Source organism: Natrix helvetica (assembly GCF_964273705.1).
Source record: "Natrix helvetica genome assembly, chromosome: 15".
NCBI classification, from domain to species: domain Eukaryota; kingdom Metazoa; phylum Chordata; class Lepidosauria; order Squamata; family Natricidae; genus Natrix; species Natrix helvetica.
This window is the reverse complement of record NC_138565.1, coordinates 5748207-5764635: the sequence shown is the minus strand read 5'-3', so window position 1 is coordinate 5764635 and position 16429 is coordinate 5748207. Positions and strand designations below refer to the sequence as shown.

The 16429-nt window shown below is 44.8% G+C and overlaps 1 protein-coding gene across 1 annotated transcript in view; it reads left to right on the top strand.

Annotated features, from left to right (window-relative positions):
* Positions 1–16429, top strand: part of CDK5RAP2 (CDK5 regulatory subunit associated protein 2) — a 70827-nt gene that overhangs the window by 39630 nt on the left and 14768 nt on the right. The window contains 7 exon segments of the mRNA XM_081967683.1: positions 190–422; positions 2667–2715; positions 3788–3888; positions 8856–8981; positions 11257–11373; positions 13378–13591; positions 15378–15499. Coding sequence (XP_081823809.1) covers positions 190–422; positions 2667–2715; positions 3788–3888; positions 8856–8981; positions 11257–11373; positions 13378–13591; positions 15378–15499 — 962 coding nt within the window.

Sequence of the window (16429 nt, the reverse complement as noted above, 5' to 3'; positions counted from 1 at the left end):
GCCATTTTGGTGAAGGGGGCGGGGTTTCGGGAGGCCAAAAATGCTGTATTCAGTGTATAAGACGCACTCAGACTTTCAGCCTCTTTTTTGGTGTGTCTTATACGCCGAAAAATACGGTAAGTAACAATCATTTAGAAAAAGGGTCTTTTTTTAGAACGCTTGGCTGGAGCTGCCGCTTCTGTTTGGCAGGCCAGATTCCTCCGTCAGCCCGTCGCTTCCCGAGGAGTCCCCCCAGCGCCAGAAAATCCACGAGAGTCACAACATTTGCGCCACTTACCGGCAACACCTGTCCAACTTGATCCGAGCGTTCGAAGATCTCCTGCGGGACAGCGAGGTGGATTACTACATAGGCGAGAGCTTTCGGGAGCAGCTCAACCAAAGCGCCCAGATCTTCGAGAGGCTGGAGCACCAATGCCTCTATGGTGGGTAGCTGTCACCTCCTTGAGAACTTCAGCCGTGGTGGTGGGGTCTATTCTTCTGATTTTCTCTCCAGGCTTCACCCCATCCCATTATGGCTTCACATTCTGTTAACCCCCCAAAAGAAGGAAAAAAGACAATGGGCAGTTTAGACCTCTCCCAACCCTTACCTTTCCCAGCATCATGCCATTTACAGTCAATGGAATGGAATGGAATGGAATAGAAGTGGAGTGGAGAGTGGAGTGGAGTGGAGTGGAGTAGAGTAGATATTAGAATAGAATAAATATTAGAGTAGAATAAACATTGGAATGGAATGGAATAGAATTGGAGTGGAGTAGAGTAGAGTAGATATTAGAATAGAATAAATATTAGAATAGAATAAACATTGGAATGGAATGGAATAGAATTGGAGTGGAGTAAAGTAGAGTAGATATTAGAATAGAATAAACATTGGAATGGAATAGAATTGGAGTGGAGTAAAGTAGAGTAGATATTAGAATAGAATAAACATTGGAATGGAATAGAATTGGAGTGGAGTAAAGTAGAGTAGATATTAGAATAGAATAAACATTGGAATGGAATAGAATTGGAGTGGAGTAAAGTAGAGTAGATATTAGAATAGAATAAACATTGGAATGGAATAGAATTGGAGTGGAGTAAAGTAGAGTAGATATTAGAATAGAATAAACATTGGAATGGAATAGAATTGGAGTGGAGTAAAGTAGAGTAGATATTAGAATAGAATAAACATTGGAATGGAATGGAATAGAATTGGAGTGGAGTAGAGTAGAGTAGATATTAGAATAGAATAAATATTAGAAAAGAATAAACATTGGAATGGAATGGAATAGAATTGGAGTGGAGTAAAGTAGAGTAGATATTAGAATAGAATAAACATTGGAATGGAATAGAATTGGAGTGGAGTAGAGTAGAGTAGAGTAGAGTAGATATTAGAATAGAATAAACATTGGAATGGAATGGAATAGAATTGGAGTGGAGTGGAGTGGAGTAGAGTAGAGTAGAGTAGATATTAGAATAGAATAAATATTAGAATAGAATAAACATTGGAATGGAATGGAATAGAATAGAACAGAACACAGTAGAACAGAGTAGATATTAGAATAGATATTAGAATAGAATAAATATTGGAATAGAATAGAATAGAAATAAAATAGGAATGGAATGACAGAATAGAATAGAATTATATAATAGATTAGAAAATAGATGAGAATAGAAAATGCAATAGAATAGAATAGAATAGAATAGAGAATTGTGATGGGATAGAATAGAAATAGAATAGAAATAAGAACAGAATAGAATAATGAAGAATAGCAGAACAGAACAATAACTTTATTGTCACTTTGAATGTGCCTACTTTGATCGGCATACATTAAAATGAAATTCCGTTGCATACAGCTTTCAAAGGGTCACCCCCTCCAATATACACCACATGAACATGACAAAAATAAATAAATACAAAATTATGTGTGTACACACACACACACACACACACACACACACACACATATATATATGACACAGAGAGACAACACAATCTAGTTCGGATGTATACATGGCGAGAAAAACGAATCTTGCCAGTTTACAAGGCGGGTGGCCTAGGGAACAAAGCTCTTACAGAATCTGAGAATCCTGCTAGAAATACTTCGAAACCCCCCCCAAGAGGGGAGCAACAGAAACAGACCATGAAGTGGGTTTGTGGGGTCTCTAACAATGCTTTGATCTCTTAGCTCATAGCGCCTGTAAACAGTATCCCGAATAACGGGGTGCGAGCTTCCTATAATCCTCTCCGCTGTCCTCACCACTCTCTGTAGGGACTTTCTATCTGAGGCACTGCTGCCACCAAACCAAACAAGGATGCAGTTTGTTCAAACACTCTCAATCGTGCTGCTGTAAGGAAGTGGCCAGATGTGATCTTTTCATCCGAGGCAGGAAATGCAGATGCTGGTTTGCACGCTTCACTAAGGGTGACTTTGGGTACGGTTCCCATCATCCCTAGCCAGAAGTCTGGAGTCAGTCTGCTTGGGAGAGGTGGAGAAGAACAGAGAGGGCTCACGTATTGTTTACTGAACTTACTTTTTACTTATTTATATAATCCCTAAACATTGGCTCCTTTCTGTAAAAATATTAGAAGGATGGCTTTTTCCATGGCTACAATTTTAGGCTGTATTCTCTGCTTGGTTTTTCTTGATACCGTAATTATAATAATTATTTTTTCCTCCCTTTTGTAGGAGAGTCAATAGAGGACGAAATGACTATACTTTGCAATCTTGCCCAGAGGTAGGTGCTGCTAGAATGGCTTTTATAAGCGTGTTTAAATCATCATCCCCTTTTAATGACCCCATAATTCCTTGCGGGGCGGAGTCCGGGGAACTGAACGAAGCTAGCAGAGTGTTTTAATGGCCGGATGCCTGTCCTGTCACCAGTGCGGAGTTTTGTTCAGCAGCTACATTCCCAAGTGCGCACTGCGCGCCCCTGTTTTTAAAATATTGAGATAGAAATTGCACGCTGAGGACTCACATTCTTTTAGAATGAATTTCGAACGTTTTGTTAGACGATAGAATAAAACACAAGAACCCCAAAAGCAAATAGGGGGACCCAGTGGGGAGGGGAAGGGGAAAGAAATGTGAGGCGGGGAGCGGGGAAAGGAAAAAAAAAAGGTTTTGATTTCCGACGGCCCCTCTGTTCCAGTCGAATAAAGCATTAACACCGAACCTCAACTTTTTACTTTTCCATAATAATAAAAAGTATCCATTTCTGTCATCAACCGAATGAGTAAACCCCAAAGTCAAAAGTTTTCATTTTTTCCCCCTCCACCTCGAGCACAAAGTCCAGAAGTGGTTTCCAAGGAGAAACGACAGCAATTGTGTTTTTTTCTTTGATCAAAGCAGTCAATCTTCTACCCTGTTTCCCTGAAAATAACACCTCCCCGGATAATAAACCCATGGGCTTTTGAGCGCATGCGCTAAAATAAGCCCCCCCTCCAAATAAGCCCACCCTGAAAATATTGCAACAGCAGCAGCCGTGAGGTAACCACGCTCGCCGCCTCCTGCGCCTCAAAAATAATAAGACCTCCCTGAAAATTAGGCCAAGCGCTTATTTCGGTGGGGGGGTGTTTAAAAAGAAAATAAGACCCTGTCTTATTTTCGGGAAAACATGGTAAGTCCATCAACTTTTGCAGCCATTCACGTCCATTGTGGGGATCGACATGTCCTTTCCTTTTTGTGCCTTTTTGTAAAACGAAGCAAAATTAACAAATGGCTCACTTAGCAACAGAAATGTTGGGCTAAGCTGTGGTCGTGAAGGCGAGGACTACCTTCATTTAAACCTTCCCCATTTTCTTTCCCTGTAGCTTGTCTGACTTTGAGATATCCCAACACCTGCCTTCTCCAGAAGAGGAAGCGGAGAACGGAAAGGAAAAACCAACTGCCACCCCGAGCAAGTTTCCACCAGGTAAACGTTGCTCTGTCAGGAAGGCTGCAGATATGACAAATCCCTGCCAAATCAGAATAACCGAATAAGAGAGTCAGGAAGAGGCCTTGGAGGTCTTCTAGTCTACCCCCTGCTCAAGCCAGCCAGTAAAACTTTCTGCCTTCAAACTTGTAGAGATTTTCAGTGATCGAAGGTCCTGGTTGTCCCAAAGGTATTTATTTTTTGCAGGAGGCAGCTGGACTTCCTTGTTTTTTTTCTTTTCTTTTGAAGAGGTGTCGCTTCTCATTCAAGAAGCTTCTTCATTTCTGACTGAATGAGGGTGGGGAGTCAAAGGATTGATATCCCTTGCAGATATTCCTTGCAGCTGGTCGTTTGCATCCTTTTAGAGCAGTGTTTCTCAAACTTGGCGACTTTAAGTCCTGTGGACTTCAACTCCCAGAATTCCCCAGCCAGCTATGCTGGCTGGGGGATTCTGGGAGTTGAAGTCCACAGGACTTAAAGTCGCCAAGCTTGAGAAACACTGTTTTAGAGGGTCGTTGAGGCCACTTGGAGGATTCTCTGTGTCCTCAGGGTCACCTGAGTGGTGAAAATGGTTCCTGCAGTCTGCAATTTTTCCCCTCTGGAAATCCATTCCTCCTCCCACCCCATTCCAAGGGTCTTCATCCCAAATCGCATAGCTAAATGTCTGTGGAGAGTCATCCTGGTCAAAGTTGTCCAAAAGGTGTCTCCAAACACAAGACGTAAGACGTTTTCAAAAAAGACCCAATGCATTCATGGAGGATTGGCTTTGTTGACCATACCGAGTCTTGATGTCTCTATGATATCTCTTCCAGCTTCAGGCAAAGTGCTACTAATATCATCTACTGGGTGAGATGACCACTCCCAGGGCAGATTTATGAATTTATGGATGCTTCTGATTGGGCATTCAGGGATGCAGAGTGATTGGTGAATCAGATCCTTGACTTGATCTTCTTAAGTTCTTACATGGCCTCCAAAGGCTGCTTCGGCTTTGCTTTGGCTCTTGAAGTGATAACAATAGCACAGACTTATATACCGCTTCAGAGCCGTCTCTAAGTGGTTTACAGAGTCAGCCTCTTGCCCCCAACCACCTGGGGTCCTCATTTTACCCACCTCGGAAGGATGGGAGGCTTAGTCAACCTTGAGCTGGTCAGGATCGAACTCCTGGCAGTGAGCAGAATTAGGCTGCAGTACGGCATTCCATCCACTGTGACACCACAGTCGATCCTTCCTTCCTTCCTTCCTTCCTTCCTTCCTTCCTTCCTTCCTTCCTTCCTTCCTTCCTTCCTTCCTTCCCGATAGCAATAGCACTTATATCCTGCTTCACAGTACTTTATAGCCCTCTCTAAGCAGTTTACAGAGTCAGCCTCTTGACCCCAACAATCTGGGTCCTCCTTTTACCCACCTCGGAAGGATGGGAGGCTGAGTCAACCTTGAGCTGGTCAGGACCAAACTCCTAGCAGTGGGCAGAGTCAGACTGCAATAGCAATAGCACCTAGACTTATATACCACTTCACAGTGCTCTTACAGCCCTCTCTAAGCAGTTTACAGAGTCAGCCTCTTGCCCCCAACAATCTGGGTCCTCCTTTTATCCACCTCGGAAGGATGGGAGGCTGAGTTAACCTTCCATTCGATCAGGATCGAGTTGCTGGCCGTGGGCATAGTTAGTTTGCAATTCTGCATTCTAATCACTGGGAAGGAAGAAAAGAAAGGAAGGAGGGAAGGAAGGAAAGGCAAAGCATTAGCAGACTTATATACTGCTTCACAGTGCTTTACAGCCCTCTCTAAGCAGTTTATAGAGACAGCCTCTTTCCCCCAACAATCTGGGTCCTCATTTTACCCACCTCGGAAGGACGGAAGGCTGAGTGAACCGTGAGCTGGTCAGAATCGAACTGCTGGCAGCGGGCAGAATTAGCCTGCAACACTGCATTCTAACCACAGCTGATAGATAGATGTGTGTGTGTGTAAGAAAGAGAGAAAGAAAGAGAGACAGACGGACAGACAGATAGCAATAGCCCTTAGACTTATCTACCGCTTTACAGTGCTTTTACAGCCCTCTCTAAGCGGTTTACAGAGTCAGCCTCTTGCCCCCCAACAATCTGGGGTCCTCATTTTACCCACCTCGGAAGGACGGAATGTTGAGTCGACCTTCTGATGTCCTCGCCTGGCCTCCGAACTCTTTCCCGGCTCTGCTTTGCCTCTTGAAGCCTCCGAGAGACGCTAACGATTGTACCAGTGGTTTCAATCTTGTGATTTGTGGATTTCTTTATCACAAACAACTGCTCTTAAAAAAAAAGAAAGAGAGAAAAGAAATGCCCATAAACTGCTAACCCAATAATCAGCTGGCATCGATGAAATGCTAGGCTTTCCAACTGCAGAGAAACCAGTGTCTGGTTTCCTACGTTGCATAATTGATGGAGCACTGACCTAGAAATGCACACCTTGTTGCCTTCAGGTAGGAATCTGGAGGCTCAGGTGACAACCGGGCAGCGCCGAAAAACATTGGTGGCGGCTGCGGGAGTTTGGAGGATTTTGGGCTGGGTGAGCAGAACAAGCTGGGGTAGGCTTGTGAATGCTATCGGAGCAAAGCAGAAATCTACAGCAGGTGGGGAACGATCGGTTGTTCCACGCATTGCACCCTCAAAGGTATCGGAAGAACCAACGTCCTTGGGGCTTCGTTTTCGGCGGCGCGCGGCTCAAATGCACGGCCCCTTTGGCGGGATGACCCTTCCATGCGGGGGTCAGAGGGAAAGCAGAGGATATTGCAAAGCGACGTGCCCGAAATGGGATGAGCATCTTTAGATAACATGGGCTTTCTTGACTTCTCCGGCCTGCTTGGGTCTTGGGGATCACTAGGAATTGGAGACCGATATTTTTTGGGGGGGTCTAGGGTGGGTCTAAAGGGTGACTCAGTGACTAAGACACTGAGCTTGTCGATCAGAAAGGTCGGCAGTTCGGGGGTTCGAATCCCTAACACCGCGTAACGGAGTGAGCTCCCGTGACTTGCCCCAGCTTCTGCCAACCTAGCAGTTCAAAAGCACGTTAAAAATGCAAGTAGAAAAATAAGGACCACCTTTGGTGGGAAGGGAACAGTGTTCCGTGCGCCGTCAGCGTTGAGTCATGCCAGCCACATGACCACGGAGAGGTCTTCGGACAGCACTGGCTCTTCAGCTTTGAAACGGAGATGAGCGGGGGAAGATGGGAGGAGAAAGGAGGTGAAGGAAGGTGTGTCTGTCTGTGCAGAAAGGAGTCCGAAGAGATGGAATTCACGAGTTTAATTGGGGTATTATGGTCTGCGCCGATCTGTTTTAGTTACCGAGGAGAGAAAGTGGAGAAAAAAATGGCTTTTTCCTATACAGTTGTGCCCACCAGTGTTTTAATTTAGATGATATTTTTGAGCGGTACCCCTTAATTCAATAGTGAGTTAAGTAGCGAAGCTGGGAAACTAACTCTCTTCTGTTATCATCATAGTTGAATCTTAAAATGATTCAATAATGCTTGATCATTTGGTCCCATTCTAGCGTTTAAGTCCCCCCCCCCCGCCCCACCTATAACTATTGCAGCTTTGGGGAATTTGGCTGAACAGCCAAGAATAAAATCTTCCATGCTGTCCCAAATCTTGTTAATCACATTATTCTTATTAAGTGGAGGAATGTAGATATTAAAAAAGCAAAAACTCCACCTGTTTAAATAAGAGTAATGTACTTACAACCCGTGGCTGGAAAGGTGGCAGTGGAACACATTTAAATTGCAAGGATGTATTACCTAATGTCACAATGCCCCCTTTGGCTCTCTCCCCCCCCCCCCTTGCTTGGGGCAGCCGGGATTGAGTTAACCCAATAGCCATCTCTGTTCTGTTAAGTTTCCTCTGTGGAGGAATTTTAATATCATCTAATACTGATTGCTTCAACTGCCTGCCACCCTTCCTACATTCTTCTTGCTCTGTCTTTTAATCCAGTTTTATTCTCTTTCTTTTATATGCCACTTCAATCCAAAGACACTAAGTGGCTACATTTTTTTAAATTTACTAACTAGTTTTCTAGATAGCTGCAGTCCAGCAAAAATCAGTTTTCTTCCTTGCCTCCATTTCTATTGTGGCCAGCCAGTGGAGCTGGCAGCAGATTCGGACAGTGAGGAGGTTGGGGAGGAAGATGGGCCAGTCCTGGAGTCTGGGGAAGGCTCTGATGAGGGCTCTGTGTTGGAGGCAGAGAGGGGGTCAAGGTCGTCTGACAGTTATCAGCTGCCTTCAGAGTCAGATATCAGTGAGGCAGAAGAACAGCTGGAGCCTGTTCCCAGTGTGCGCATGCGCAGAGCTGCCAGACGAAGGGAACAGCTAAAGAACAAGGATCGATTTGAGAGTAAGGCCAGAGGTGGACAATGAATGGCTCCTCCCAGAGGAAATAAAAGAGGAGCAAAAGGGGAGTGGAGTTTGCAGGAGGCAATTAGTTCATTCCTGCATTCTCACCAAGTATGGCAGCATCTGAAAGATATCGGCCTGGCCACTCTCCAAGCCTGATCAAAGTTGGTAATTGTGAATTATCTTGAAGGACTGTGGGAGAGAAAAGACTTTGCTGGAGAGGAATTCACAGTCAATTAAATAAAAGGGAGTTTATCGGAACAAGGACTCATCTTCATGCTGCTGGGGAAGCCTAGGTCAGACCAAACTCCTGCTGTCCATCTTCATTAGTTTTTAAGCCGTTGTCCTCCTTCTGAAGGCAGGTGGCATCAAAGAATAGAATTGCTTGAGCAGAAGGTTTTTTAGGTGGTCAGGATGAAGTCAGTCCTCCGCACGACGTAGTTAAGGGACATCAGGGGTGTCCCACATGGCCTGGGGGGTGATGGCGGTATTTCCTCCCAATAACTGGAGGACCATCACTGACCGCAGAAGATTTACAGCATGCTTAGCTGACTGTGCTTCACTGCTACCTCCCAACCTAAGCTGATTCAGCCAATCTCTGGAATTTCCTCAGAGCTGTTGATGGAACACCTCCAGGAAATACGCTTGCTGAGACAACGGCTAGAAGATTCCATAAAAACCAACGACCGTCTGAGGAAGCATCTGGAGCAACAGGTCTCAGCTTCTGTCCCAGGCCAAGGTAAGATGCTTTGCATTACTTCAGAGACCCACGATCTCTCTTCTGGTGGCAGGGGGCTGCTCACAGGTACCAATTTTACATTTTTGGTGATGCCCACTACTCTGTACAAGTCATCCAGAGGACCCCAGATTTGGAAACATCCTCAGGGCAATGTATGATCATCCTTGGTCTAACCCCTAAGGGCTATTCGTGCCTTTTTTTTTTTTTTGGAAAAAAAAAACGGCCCCCTTTTCGCGAAAAACCGTCCATTTTTGGGAGGTTTGCAGAGTGCAAAAACTTTTTTCTTCTATTTGCCTCTTCAAAACCTGAGTGCGTCTTATACTACAGTGCGTCTTATACTCCAAAAAATGCGGTATTTTCTGGTTAGGTCTTATTTTGGAGGAAATAAATGGCACTAAATGCATCCGTCTGCCTGACAATCCTAACTGGGGCTTATTTGGGGGGGGTAGGGCTTATATTACGAGCAACCTGAAAAATCATGCTAGGGTTTATTTTCTGGTTAGGTATTAATTTTGGGAAAACAGGGTATGTGTGTATATATATTTGCATTCCTGTACTAACCACAACACCGGTGGCCCATCTCTCTGTTTGCGGTTGTGCCTGGGGCAGCTCCCCTCTAAAACAACTCCGGTTTGCTTTGTAAAACAGCCCTGCCATTGTCAACTTGCAAAAAAATAGCCCCACGCCAGCATCCTTTCCCTGCCAAACTGATCGACCGGCATCTGTTGAAGCAGCTGGAATCCTCAATCAGGAGGAGAGATTAACGCCAGCCAGCCCTAACATCCCACCCCCCTAAAAATATCACACACACGCACACACACAGACACACACACCCCACCCAAACCTGTGGCAATTTGACTGGGGTGTTGAAAATGACTGCCAAGCTGTCTGTTTTTACAGTCTCTGGCTGGTAGCCCAGGCTTAAGCTGAATAGCCTCGTTTCCCCCCACTACCATTATCAGCAAAGGATAATTGACAGCTTGGCTGATATTAACCCAAGTTCCAAAGTTTGTTTAGGATGACTTCCTGCAAGTCCAGCTGGATTCCATTTTGCCCTGTACCCAGGATAACCTTCAGAATGTATGTATGTATGTATGTATGTGTGTATGTATGTATGTATGAAAGGGAAATACCACTCACGCATCATCACGAAATCTCCAGAACCGTAAAGCCTACAAACTTGAAATTTGGAACGTATGTTCCTCTTGGCTTCTAGGTGCTCGCTAAGAAAGGATTTTTCAAAAGGACCATCGGGGTAATTAGTATTTCTGATGTTATTTTTATTAACACGCTCTGACGCTAAGCAGTTAGATGTTCTACTCCCCCTCCCCACCCAAAAAGAACTCTGTTCCAACTGCCACTTGGACATGGGCGTGGCCAGCGCGTGACTCCTCTGGCCTGTGGGCTGGGAGTTTAGACATTCTGCACCTGAAAGGGAGAGAAGTGGGTAGGATAGGAGATGCCTCTGTGGGGTAAGCTAGAGGGAGAGAAGGGGATGGGAGAGGATCAATGGGACCAGCCTGAGGGAGAGAAGGGGATGAGATAGGAGAGGCCTCTGTGGGGCAAGCCTGAGGGAGGGAAGGGGAGAGGAGAGGATCAATGGGGCCAGCCTGAGGGAGAGAAGGGGAGAGGAGAGGCCTCTGTGGGGCTAGCCTGGGGGAGAGGAGAGGATCAATGGGGCGAGTCTGAGGGAGAGAAGGGGATAAGATAGGAGAGGGTCCTGTGGTGTAAGCCTGAGTGAGAGAAGGATAGGAGAGGCCTCTGTGGGGCAAGCATGAGGGAAAGAAGGGGAGAGGAGAGGATCAGTGGGGCCAGCCTGAGGGAGAGAAGGGGATAGGAGAGGCCTTGGTGGGACTAGCCTGGGGGAGAGGAGAGGATCAATGGGGTGAGCCTGAGGGAGAGAAGGGGATAAGATAGGAGAGGGTCCTGTGGTGTAAGGCTGAGGGAGAGGAGAGGCTTCTGTGGGGCAAGCCTGAGGGAGATTAGGGGAGAGGAGAGGATCAATGGGGCGAGTCTGAGGGAGAGAAGGGGATAAGATAGGAGAGGGTCCTGTGGTGTAAGCCCGAGTGAGAGAAGGGGATAGGAGAGATAGTTTCTTGTTCTTGGGGGGGGGGGGGTGTCTAATCTTTACTGACCCAAAAATGACTCCTAAATCTTTTTATTGTATTTTGATATATTTTGCATGGACTGTACACCGTCCCGAGTCCCTTTTGGGAGAGGGGGCGGTCTAGAAGCACGGTAAAATAAATAAATAAATATATATATATATTTATAGACGGAACCAGTGCTAGTATCCGTGCCTCAGAGCAGCTGAATTCCCTGACATCTGAAATTCATTTCCTGAGGAAGCAGAACCAGACGCTGAATGGCATGCTGGAGAAAGGATCTAGAGGTGAGATAACCGGGGGAAAGGGACAGACGTGAAAATTTTAAATTGGAAAGCGCTAAAGGTGCTTTCCTTCCATTTTTCACCTTGTCTTCTAAAGAAGATGCATTTTATCTGTGGAGATTCTCGGTGGTCCAGATCATGGTTGTCCCAAAGGTACTATTTCAAAAGGCCACTGGACTTTATTTTTCCTTGAAGAGGTTTCGCTTCTCATCCGAGAAGCTCCTTCAGTTCTTTAGAAGGCAACTGGATTTTGTTTTTTCTCAAAGTGGTTTTGTTTCTCATCCAAGAAGCTCCTTCAGTTCTTCAGAAGGCCACTGGACTTTGTTTTTCCTTGAAGAGGTTTCGCTTCTCATCCAAGAAGCTCCTTCAGTTCTCCAGAAGGCCACTGGACTTTGTTTTTCCTTGAAGAGGTTTCATTTCTCATCCAAGAAGCTTCTTCAGTTCTTCAGAAGGCCACTGGACCTTTGTTTTACCTGGAAGAGGTTTCATTTCTCATCCAAGAAGCTTCTTCAGTTCTTCAGAAGGCAACTGGACTTTGTTTTTCCTTGAAGAGGTTTCACTTCTCATCCAAGAAGCTCTTCAGTTCTTCAGAAGGCCACTGGACTTTGTTTTTCCTTGAAGAGGTTTCGCTTCTCAGGTTTTGCTTTCGGAAAAAGCACCTTTGGGACAAGGTGCTTTATCAGTGTCTGTTTGGAATCGGAGCGAGGACAGGATTGACAAAACGACACACCCTATAGAAGAAAATGCCCGCCTTCATTGGCTTTTCACGTTTTGCAACGTTTTGCACACATAAAACTGGAGCAAATTCACGATCGGCTCTTGCAAACCCGAGGCTGAATCTGTGGTATAAGGGAGAAATAAACCTCTTTTTTTTCTTTTGTGCTCATCGCCCTCTGAGCTGTTTCAAGGGTTACATTTTTATCCCTTTATGCAAGTTGTCTTTTTTTAGCTGCACCACCAAAGAAAATTGGAAACGTTAAAACTCTTAAATGACAGATCGGTTTCTTGTTTGTTTGCTGCAGGGAAGGTAGAGTTTTATGTCTCGTATTTAAAAACAAATTCCCGATTCCCAGAACAGTATAGGTTAGTCCTCTGACTTATGACCACATTTAAAGTTTTTTATTTTAGAGCAAACATACCATCAATGTTAAACAGTGTGTCCTCTGGGTACAAATATTTTATGCAATAACAATTAAACTTACAGCCATATTCATTACTTTATCTATTCTTAAGTTAATACTAATACATAATATACTATTATAACAATCCCCCTCTTTACTTATTTGTCTTTATTAATGCAACTTCCCTATTTCACTCCTCTGCTTCTATTTCTAATTTTCATATTTATTCGCTAACCATTGATAAAATAACTCCCATCTACTGTAATAGTCAGATTCTTCGTTTTCTTTAATTGCAAGTGTTAATCTATTCTGCATTCTAATATTTTCTTAAATCACGTTCTCATCCATAGGGATATCTTCACTTTTTCACTTTGGTGCAAATACAATTCTAACTGAAGTTATTACATGTTTAATCAAATGTACCTGTTCTTTGCTATAAATTTCTGGTAAGATCCCAAAGAAGAGTAAATCTGGTTTGAAGTCAATATGTTGTTGTATCATCTTCTCCAACCACATACGGATTTTTATCCAATATTTTTTAGCTTCTACTCATGTCCACCGAATATGATAATATGATCCCCGGTATCTGGAATTCAGCCCAAAATTTATGTCGCTAATCGAGACAGTTGTTAAGTGAATTTCACCCCATTTTACGGCTATTCCCGCCACAGTTCTTAAGTTGAACCATGCAGTTGTTAAGTTAGCAACACTGTTGTAAGTCGAGGACTGCCTATACCTTGTAAGGATAGTGCCATTTTGCTTGCATTTTGGAAAGCACGGGAGAGCTTACGTACCGTATGTCTATCACACTTGGCCAAGAAAGAATTCTATTTCTATTTCAGATTTTTCAATTTATAGAATTTCTATTTCTATTGTTTTTTTTCAGAAGGACTTGAGGCTCAACTTGCAGAGAAGCAGAAAGAAAACGAAACCTTGCGAGAGTCCTTGACCGAGAAGCGCCTGGCGGTTGAGGGTCTTCAGAAGGACCACGAGCATCTCAAGAAGGAGAACGAAAAGCTGCGGGAACAAGTGGAAAAAGGAGAGTTCGAAAACGAGGGTCTGACCCACGAAATGTACGACGTCAGGAATGAGCTGACCAGGTAATTCTTAAATCTCAGGATGGGAAAACCATACGGCGCAGAATAGAGCTGGTGAACCAGTTGTTTCCCCGAAGTCTATGGAGATTCTCCATCATCCATCCGTTGTCCCCAAAGGTGCTGTTCCAAAAGGCAACTTTCTTGAGTTTTTTTCTTGGAAAACCTTTTGCTTCTCACCCAAGAAGAACTGAAGGAGCTTGTTGGATGAGGATCCAAGAAGAAGCTTGTTGGATGAGGATCCAAGAAGAAGCTTGTTGGATGAGGATCCAAGAAGAAGCTTGTTGGATGAGGATCCAAGAAGAAGCTTGTTGGATGAGGATCCAAGAAGAAGCTTGTTGGATGAGGATCCAAGAAGAAGCTTGTTGGATGAGGATCCAAGAAGAAGCTTGTTGGATGAGGATCCAAGAAGAAGCTTGTTGGATGAGGATCCAAGAAGAAGCTTGTTGGATGAGGATCCAAGAAGAAGCTTGTTGGATGAGGATCCAAGAAGAACTGGAGAAGCTTCTTGGATGAGGATACAAGAAGAACTGAAGAAGCTCCTTGGATGAGGATCCAAGAAGAAGCTTTTTGGATGAGATTCCAAGAAGAATTGCTTCTTGGATGAGACTCCAAGAAGAACTGGAGAAGCTTCTTGGATGAGGATCCAAGAAGAACTGGAGAAGCTTCTTGGATGAGGATACAAGAAGAACTGGAGAAGCTTCTTGGATGAGGATCCAAGAAGAACTGGAGAAACTTCTTGGATGAAGATCCAAGAAGAAGCTTGTTGGATGAGATTCCAAGAAGAGCTGCTTCTTGGATGAGACTCCAAGAAGAACTGGAGAAGCTTCTTGGATGAGGATCCAAGAAGAACTGGAGAAGCTTCTTGGTTGAGAAGTGCAATTTTTCAAGGAAGAAAAACAAGAAAACCCAGTTGCCTTTTGGAACCGCACCTTTGAGTTGTTTTCCAGGTATTGCTAAACAAAAACTATCAATCTTGTTCCTCAAGGAATCCCATTTGGGCATGGACAGATTCTTCTCCCAAGGGCTTTAATGTTACACACAGGCATGAGAACTAGGATGCAATTGGCGTTGTGGACTTGCGTAGACTTAGGCTTCCACAAACACGAAGCAGACTCCTTGTCCCAATAAAACCCCTTTTATTTAGTTTTAAAGTGAATTCCTCTCCAGCAAAGTCCCGACCAACAGTCTTTCAAGAGATTTCACAACTACAGACCTTTCTCAGGCTTGGAGAGCTGCCAGGCCGATATCTTCCAAACTCCACGCTGTAGCAGCAATCCCTTGGCAAGAAGTCAGGAACAGATCTTCACCCTAATGAATTGAACTAATTGCCTCCTGCAAACTCCACTCCCCAGTCGCTCCTCTTTTATTCCCTATGGGGGGGCCCATTCATCATCCACTTGTGGGTTTACTCTCAAGTTGACCCTAGTTCCTTAGCTGTTCCCTTCTTCTGGCAGCTCTGCGCATGTGCATATCGGGAACAGGCTCCAGCTGTTCTTCTGCCCCACTGATCTCCGACGGCAGCTGATAACTGTCAGACGGCCCTAGCCCCCTCTCTGCCTCCGATGCAGAGCCCTCACCAGAGCTTTCCCCAGACTCCAGGACTTGCCCATGTTCCTCCCCAACCTCCTCACTGTCTGAATCTGCTGCCAGCTCAGCTGGAGGGCCACAACAGGAGGAAAGGTTGAAGGAGATGTCTCAGGACAACAGGGAGAGTGCTACCACAATCAGGTCAACCTTCCTGATACGGGATTGTAAGCCCTCGCTGACTAGTTTGCTTGGGGTGTTCCAGGTTGCAGATGGAGCTGGCCAGAAAGCATCACCAGCTGTCCGAGAGCGACAAATTGCTGTGCTCTTTGCGAGTGGAGCTCAAGGTGTACGAAAAGTTGGACGAAGTCCTCCAGAAAGAGAAAGGTAAAGGGCATCAGATACAAATAGGAAGGTGATTGGGTTCTTCTACAGTGGATTAATTCAGAAGGGAATTCGAGTACTGAAGTCCAGAGTAAAAGAGACAGTTTGGGGGCATGCAGGGGTTTATGGACCTTCTCCATCCATCCTTTGGTTCATCTTCAAGATTGGGCAATCCCATCAATGTGGAAGATATCCATGGGCAAAATCCCACGGGCAAGAGCATCAGAGTTTGTTGCAGCAATCACATCCAGAAAGCACACACCGGTAACGGCTTCAGCAGGATTCAATAACTTCCTTCTATACATAATAACACATAAGGCATATATACAACACCCACGCGGATTCTTCCAACGTGGTAGCAAATGCAAGCAAACACAGGCTGAGAAGAGAACAGTTTCAGTTCAGAGCCGCAGACGAGTTAAGAGCTCCGCACAGACTCAGAGCTTCAGTACAGAACAGTTGAACTAAGCCACGCCCAGGCTCCTTGCTGTCTCCTTGTTGCTGTTAGCGTTCTAAATACCATGCAGAATTAAATCATTGTCCAAGGCAAAGTTATCCTTAAAGGTCCAATTTATTCATACAGGCAAGTTAGCACGTCTATGGAATTCCAACTCTAATGTTCTTCCTGGAATTCCACTCAGTTGAAAGTTCATGATCTATCCCCACACCCCATAAATCCATCACATGTTCCAATCATCATCTTCCACGCTGGCATCTACACCCCTCTGCTTCCGGTCAGGTATCGAGGTGCGGAGACAAAAGATGACCTTGGCTTCTATAAAAGAATATCAACAATACATTCCACAATTCCTACTCCTTTCTATTCCCCCCTCCCAACTACTACACTAATGAAACAGCATAGGAAATTAATAAAAAGTGTGGCAGGCCAAAGATCCTAAAAAGAACATAACTACAGGCCTGACACACAGGCTG